General features: G+C 64.3%; 1 protein-coding gene across 1 annotated transcript in view; it reads left to right on the top strand.

Moving 5' to 3' along the window:
- Positions 1–645: 645 nt before the first annotated feature.
- Positions 646–7,885, top strand: part of LOC102760769 (serine/threonine-protein phosphatase 6 regulatory subunit 1) — a 12,071-nt gene continuing 4,831 nt past the window's right edge. Inside the window, exons 1-3 of the mRNA XM_015569472.1 lie at positions 646–729; positions 6,121–6,353; positions 7,821–7,883. Coding sequence (XP_015424958.1) covers positions 661–729; positions 6,121–6,353; positions 7,821–7,883 — 365 coding nt within the window. The 5' untranslated portion in view covers positions 646–660. The remainder of the gene's footprint in view (positions 730–6,120; positions 6,354–7,820; positions 7,884–7,885) is intronic.

Genomic DNA, 7,885 nt, shown 5'->3' with positions numbered 1-7,885 from the left:
CGCCTGGCGGGGAGCTGGCTCTGGGCACCGAGCAGGGCACCAGCCTTGGGGACCCCAGCCCTGGGCCACCCGCACCTGCAGAGCCTGCAGTCCCAGTGACGGCCCAGGGACAGGTCACTCAGGGTGCCGCGTGCCGTGGGAGGCCGGGCCAGGTGGCACCGGTGGAACTGGCTCAGCGGGCGGTGTCTCTCTAGGAAGGAGGCGTAGGTGTGGACAGACGGTGCTGGAAGCAGGGCCTTCCCTGTGGCAGGAGCAGCACGTGCACACACGTGTGTGCGCACACATGCAGGCGGGGGCCCGGGAGCCTGTGCACCGGGCCTGCGTGTGCGGCTGGGGTGCTGGCGTGTTGGGAGGCAGTGACCCCGACACCTCAGGGGGCTGCTCGTCGGTGCCCTGGATGGTGACCTGGCGGGGTCTTTTCTTCTTTTTTTTTAATATATTTTTATTGATTTCAGGGAGGAAGGGAGAGGGAGAGGGAGATAGAAACATCCATGATGAGAGAGAATCATTGATCGGCTGCCCCCTGCACGCCCACATTGGGGATCGAGCCCGCAACCTGGGCCCGTGCCCTGACCAGGAATCGAACCCGGTTCCTAGGTCGAAGCTCAACCACGGAGCCACGCTGGCCGGGCGAGGCGAGGTCTTTCTTGCTGCTCTTGGATGTACAGACGTTCCCTTTACCACCAGCCTGGAAAGCCAGGTGCTGCTGTGAGGAGGCTGGGCCGGCCGGTGTGGTTTGGGGTTGAGAGCCGTAAAGCGGCATCCGTGGGGGTCGGGTGGCGCTGACCCCCACGCTCCCCCGAGGCTGCTCCTGGTGGGTTGGCCCGGAGCAGGGTGCGGGGCCCCGAAGGCAGTTATCTCGTGTTGTGGTTTTCAACTGGGGGTGATTGTGTCCCCCCAGGGGACACTTGACATTGGCTGGAGACATTTTTGGTTGTTAGGACCAGGGCGGGGCGGGGCAGGGGGGGGGCGCATCTGATGGGTAGAGTCCGCGATGCTGGCAAGCAGTGCCCGGGACGGAGCCCACACAGTGTCTGCAGGGCCCCGGTGGCTGCACCCTGCCCTCTCGCTTGGGTGCGATGTAGTCTTGGCTTGTCTGCCCTGAGCGGCTGTGTGTTGTGTATTTTGACTGACTTCCGTGGTTTTGGTACGTTTTGTCCGGCCGTCTCCAGCCCCTCGGCCCCAGCAACTGCTCCTCAGGATCTGTGGCCCCGGGACCTTCAGTTTTCATTCATTCACCCCCCCATCCCCCCACCCCCGGGCTGGGGGCCTGCTCTTGTGCTGGGTCCTGGGCACTGGGCAGGGGAGGCAGGTGACCAAACAGACAGATGCTGTCACAGAGCCCCCGACGCTGTCACAAGGCGGCCACGGAAGCCGTGGAAGTGTGGAACCGGCCCCTCGGCAGTCAGGGGAGGCTTCTTGGAGGAAGTGGTGCCTGCGCCGAAGCCTGAAGGACCCCGAGGAGCTAGTGAGGCCCGGAGAGCTGGAGGAGAGGCGGGCGCAGAGGAGCAGTCAGGTGTGGCGGGAGTGTTGAGCGCCATGCGGGTGGCAGGCAGAGATGAGGTGAGAGGCCGGAGTGCTGGTGACAGTGAGGCCTTCCTGTCTGCTGGGCTCCCCTGGGCTCCCGGCCCCTCAGTGGGCAGGCTCAGCACGGGGGTGGGGACACGCCACCCTTCAGGGCCAGGCCCTGGTTTCCCTCGGGAGCGCGGTCAGCTGGGCCCCGCGGGGTTAGGTCCTGGTCTCGGGCCACGGCGACCTCCGTTTGGACAGGCAGGACTGGAGCCCAGGCCTTTCTGATGGGGCCTGGGCAGCACTCACTCTGCCCCTCTGCCTTCAAGGGCCGTTCCAAAATCTGTGTGTTGTGCTTTTTCTTTTTTTCCTTTGAACCCATGACCCGACCCGGAGACTGTACTGAGTGTGAGCTTTCGGCCTGGTCAGCCCTGGGCCTGGTGTCCCAGCCTCTTCTGTCTCCTGATTGCGCATCCTCTGGGGTGGGACCGGCACAGCCACCCCCTTAGCAGCGTCACCTCTGGGGTCAGAGGGCAAGGCCCCCCACTGGGGACGCCCCGGGCTTTCCCGAACCAAGTCGGTCCCAGGCCGTCCTGCCATGTGGCTTGGCCAGGTCCTTCTCCGGCCTCCTGTCCCCCAGGGTGTCCCACCGCCTACCTTCCCGGGTCTGTGTCGGGTTGCGTGGCAGCACATACGGTGTCCTGCCGCTGCCGGCTTCCCGTCGGTGGAGTCAGACGTGCCCCGTCCCCTTTCCAGATTTGGCTGAGAGGTGACAGTGGGTTGGGGGAGTTAGAGGGAGGTGGTCTTGCTGCCTCCGACCTGCCAGGCCCTGTGGGAGACGGACTGGCTGCCAGCAGCGGGGTCTCCCCTCTGGGGCTCGCCTGGCCTGTGTCTTACTAGAGCAGCCAGTGTCCGAGGTGGCAGTGGTCAGCAGGTCCCAGGTGGCCTCTCCGGACATTGGAGCCTCTGCTGAGCCTCCTGGCAGCTCCAGTGGCCGCCTGGAGCCTCCCAGAGGCCTCCGCACCCTTGACCTCCACTTCCGGGTGCAGGGCCTGGGCCAGTGAGGAAGGGGTGTCAGATAGAGGGTCTGCCCAGGGGCTCCCAGCAGGCGGAGCTGTGTGGACGGTGGCGGCAGCAGGGACAGTGGGGCGGCCCTGCGGGCACTGCAGTCAGGCCCGTCTGGGGGACAGGAACCCGAGAGCCACGCAGCCACGCGAGACCCCGGGCGCTGGCAGAGCCGGCGGAGGGGGAGGTGTTTGTGCTTCGTGGCTTCCTTTCTCACTACAGTTCCCCCCTCTTCCGTTTGCAGGCCGTCTTCGTTTTCAAACGGTCGCTAAAAACCAGCGGCAGTCACTTCCGTTTTCTTGGTTTGCCACAAGTGGCAAAGGGTGGGGATGGGGGTGGCAGGGAGTGTGGCGCCCGACAGTGTTTGAATGACTCGAGTCACTCAGGCAAACGGGCCCTTCTTTCCCCTTCGGTCACCCAGGCGTGTGGGGGCCCCTTCGCTCCCACAAGTGCCCTGGCCCCGCTGGCCCCGGGACCGACAGGACGGGGCCAGCACCGCCGGGCTCTGGCCTGTCACCTGCCTGACCCAGCTGTCCTTACAGCGTGGCCCTTCCGGCCGGAGGTGCCCCGTTTCGCCGACAGGAAACGAGGCTCCAGATGCCAGGTGCCTGGCCCAGGCGCACCCAATCGAGAGGAGGAGAGCCACCCTCCTGTCCAGGCCCCAGCAAGGCCCGCAGGACTGGGCTGGAGTGAACTGAGAGTTTGTGGCTGGGAAGGTTTTCCTTTTCCTGTTCTGTGTGTGTTCTCCCTTCGAGTTCGGTTTGCATCCTCGTTCTGTGCAGCGTTGAGAAGTGACGCGTGTAGGGTCCAACCACCACTCGGTTACGTCTGGTCCTTGCAGCCTCCTGATTTTCTGAGGGGCAGCCTGAGGTTCTGAGAGTTGAAGGGGCCACTGGGTTGTGAGGCCCCTGGATTCTGGATCCACAGTCCATGTCACCTAGCTCCACCCCCCTACCCCCCCTCCTTATTGCAGCCGCCCCCTCCCAACTGTAAATCTCTGGAAAGCCAGCTTTGGGAGGGAAGCCCGCCTGCTGTCCAAAGGGGTGGGGCTTGGGGGGGGGATAACCTGCACCCTCTGACCACGAGCTTTGGAAGTGGATGGGCCCCTGTCAGGACAGTGGGGCTCACAGGGTCTGGGATCTGGGGCCTGCCTCTTGGTCGTCGGGGCTCCTCCCTGTGGGCCCACGTCCCTGCACCTGTCAAATGGGAATAAAAACTGCTCCACCTCCTCACTACGTGCCGTGACTCAAGGTGCCCCACGCGGGTTCCGGTTCTCTGCAGGGTTGGCTGGGCCCCACCCTGCCCCTCCTGGGGGTGCCTAGTTCGGGGCCTGTGGTGGTGAGGTGGGACGGGGAACCTGGGTGGGTTCCGCCTTCATGTGCTTCAGCTCCGCGGGCAGCTGGCGCCCTGTCAGCCCGGGTGACTGCACGCTCGGCAGTCTGGTCTGTTTGTTTTGGTGACGGTTTTGTTGAGATGTAATTCATACACCGTATGATTCACCCGTTTATAGTGCGCAATTCAGCGGCTCCTCGCACAGCCACAGAGCCGGGCAGCATCACCACAATGGGTGTTTGGGTGGAGGCATAACCGACCAGGGAAATGGTATGTAATTGATTTGAGAACTTTGGGGGGACTTCTGGTCAACATCCTGTTCCCGAAAGGAAACCCTGTGCCTGTTAGCAGTCATCTCCCGGCTCCTGATGGAGTCACGCAGCGTGCGGTCCCGGTGACGGCTTTGCCCGCTCTGCGTGGGCGGCCTTCTGGCCTCTCTGGGCCCCTTACTGCCACTCGGAAGTCTCTGGTGAAGAAACAGGTGGTGCACTTCCCACGCCGAGGTCCTTGCTGCTTGTGGCCCAGGAGACGGCTGCCCAGCTCAGGTTCTGCCAGGCTCTGTCCCCGGGTGCCGGCAGCCTCGCGGGGGATGTGCGGTGCGGTTCTGTCATGCAGTCAGGGCGCGTGCAGTGCCCATGGATCGTCCCTGTGACCGCGATGTGCCGGGCAGGTTGGGACACGTGTCCCGGAGGTGGTGGGCAGGGGCCCTTGGTGCTTAGAATTCAGGGACTGGAGAGGCCATCATCGGGCTTTGGGCCAGGAACCAGCGTGAGACGCTCAGATATGTGGCTCAGAAAAGTGTCCTGAATGGGGGTGGGGTGAAGGCTGGACCGAGTTGGACTCTGTGGCAGGATAGGCCCCTGTGTGAGGGTAGGACCCTCCAGGCGTGTCGGCCGGGGCGCAGGAGCAGACGCGAGACCCTCAGGGTTGTTGCGGATTTAGAGCCACTTGTTCCGGGGCACGGCCAGGAGGTGCCCGGACGGCCGAGGGACTGAGGCTCCGTGGAGGCCCGAGAGGAGAGCCGGGGCGGCGGTGTCTTGAATGGACGGAGACTTGGCCGGCTGGTCACCTGCCCCCACTGGCTCCGCCTGGTCAGCCCAGCTGCTCCCCCAGTCAGCGTCGTTCTCCTCGGGCTGCTGCTCTGTCCGTGGCGGGCGTGCCGTCCATGCCGGGCGGTGTGGGGCAGAGAGGACTCGGCCTCGGAGACGAGGGCCTGGCCGGCGGGTCTGGAGGTGCCCAGGAAGGGCTTGTCCTCTCGGTCCGTCCGCGGTGGCCTCTGCCTCGGGGGCCTTCACGGGGCAGGTGACGAGTGTGAGCTGGTCAGGGCCTGTGCTGGGCTGCAGAGCCCCCAGCTTCCCTGGGCCTGAGTTGCCCATGGGTGATGGGGTGATGCATCCCTCAGACAGAGCCATGGGGACAGCAGCCCGGGGCCTGGCTGCAAGCTCAGGGGTGTTTGCAGCTGGTGGTCTGGACTGTGAGGGGCTGTAGGGGACACTGAGTTCATGCCTCAGGGGCTTGGGTCCACCGGCACCTGGTGAGCGCTCTGCAGGAGGTGCTCCTGATGCCACAGCCAGGCCTGAGGGTCAAAGCCAGGGCGCCCTCCTCCAGGGGTGAGAGCCAGCCTGTCCTCCCTGCTGAGCCGGGGACCCTATCTGTCATGTATCCTTGGGGACCGTCAGTGGCTGTACTGGGAACCCCCCCCCCCCATTTCCCTCTTCTCCGTCCTGGGCTGTGGGTGGGGAGGGGGTTGGGTGTATTTGTGTGTGTGTGTGTGGCATCCAGGCAACGGCACAGACTTCCCTCTGCCTGCCACCGCCCCACGCCCTGCACCACGTGGCGATTCGCTGGGCAGGATGGTAGCTGCGTGCTGGCCGTCATGGGCACTTAAATTTGTTCAGCAAATAGATTGAAGCGAGTTTGATGGCCGGGGTTCCAGGATGAGCACAGCTCTGGCCCCGCCTGGGGGCCCCTGCCCAGCTGTGGGGACAGTGGACACTGGCCCTGGTGGGGCAGGACCTTGGTTGCTTCCTGCACAGGACTCTCCCTCACGGGCCCTGGGCACGGTGCACACTCGGGCTTTTCTGGGCCTGGGGGCGGATGGTTGAGCAGGACAGTTGGCCCCAGGGGTCTGGACTGGAGGCAGTTAGGGGAGACACGGGTCCGGTGCTTGCTGAGTTGGCCGGCGGGCTCAGCGGTGACAGCCCCTACCCGCAGGGCGCCATGTTTTGGAAGTTTGACCTGCACACGAGCTCGCACCTGGACACGCTGCTGGAGCGGGAGGACCTGAGCCTGCCCGAGCTGCTGGACGAGGAGGACGTGCTGCAGGAGTGCAAGGTCGTCAACCGCAAGCTGCTGGACTTCCTGCTGCAGCCGACGCACCTGCAGGCCATGGTGGCCTGGGTCACCCAGGAGCCGCCGGCCAGCGGCGAGGAGCGGCTGCGCTACAAGTGAGCCTGCGCAGCCTGTCCCGGGGGCTCCTGGTGGGGATGAGGAGGCCGAGATGAGAGGCCAGGCGCGGGGTGCAGACCTATAGCCTGGGCGCCGAGCACTCACGGCGGGGCTCCGTGGAAGCGCCTTTATTGTGGGGAGCAGCGGCTGGCCAGTCTTGTTTCAGTGGCCCCGTCCCCACCCCACCCCAGATTCTTTCTCCTTGCGTTTTCTTCCATTGGGTTTTTGTCGAGATGAGTGTAGCATAGCGTGCAGTTGTGAGAAGAATACGGAGCTCCCTGTGCACTGCCTGCTTCCCGTGGTGACTGATGATACAGCCCAGCGTCACAGCTTCTGGGGTGGCTGAGAGCAAGTCCTCTAACTCCAGACAGAACCTTTTTACCTGGAGTTCTCTTGTAACTTTCCCTTCTTTGGAGCATGAGTTGGATGAGATGTGCCTGTGCCCAGCCCGGTGCCAGGAGCACAGGGCATGGCTTGGAGCAGAGTTGGCATGGACCCTAGATGGCCGCCGCCCCCTCCTGCACACCCCTCTGCCCTTCTCTCCCACCCACCCCATCACCCCATGGGTGCTTAGGTCCCTGGGAGTGCTGGGACCAGGCTGGCAGGGCCCTGTTGGCACGATGGGAATCGTCTCCATAACTGGGCACTTCTCTCTGCCCTGGTCCACTGCCCTTCTCGGGCCCTGCACAGCCCATACCTGACTCGGGTTCCCTTCGGTTCATCCTCCCTGTTCCCTGGTGCCACCCTCTGCCCAGCCCCCTCACCCCAGGGTGGTATGTGGTCCTCATCTCTGTGACTTCTGTGCCTGAGGCCTGAGCCAGATGGTGCGTGGGTGAGGGCTGCCGTACCCTTTGTAAAGTGGGTGTTGGTGAGGGTGCGGGGATCTCTGGTAGGGTCAGCAGAACCCTCTGATGTCCATCTGTCTGTCATATACTTGCTCCCACATGTCTTTTCCCTCCTTTGCTCTGACCTTGGTCCATCGTCCCCCCTCCCAGCATCCCCCCTCCTTTGAGTGTGTCCAGTGGCCCCAAGGACTGGGTCTTGCTCACAGAAGCCAGGAACACTGAGGGAGCCTCCATTTCACCACCTGTGCCCTCCTGGGCCTGGGTCCCTGCCCTGCTCCCAAGAACCCAGGGGAGGAGGCACCCAAGGCGCCTCCAGCTCACAGGGCATCTCAGCAGGTTTTGGCCCCCCCGGAACAGGGCAGCCTACTGGGCAGGGCGGCCCTCGAGCCAGTATGTGGAGAAGGGGTGCGGGTGAGGGTGGTTTTAGGTCACTGGACAGACTGTGAAGGGGAGGCTCTGGTAGTGACCAGCAGGCATTGTCAGGAGGGGACAGGCTTGCTCGTTGGGGTCAAGGGGGTGGACGTGCTGTGGGGTTCCGACAGGGAGGTGAGAATGGCGCCGCTGGCGCTCCCCCTTATCTGTCCCCTCTCTGGATGTGACAGCCCCCTGCCCGCCCCCCAGGTACCCCAGTGTGGCCTGCGAGATCCTGACCTCGGACGTGCCCCAAATCAATGACGCCCTGGGCG

This window comes from Myotis davidii, unplaced genomic scaffold (assembly GCF_000327345.1).
Source record: "Myotis davidii unplaced genomic scaffold, ASM32734v1 scaffold326, whole genome shotgun sequence".
Classification (NCBI taxonomy): domain Eukaryota; kingdom Metazoa; phylum Chordata; class Mammalia; order Chiroptera; family Vespertilionidae; genus Myotis; species Myotis davidii.
The sequence above is the reverse complement of the archived record's forward strand: the minus strand, read 5'-3'. Positions and strand labels throughout refer to the sequence as shown.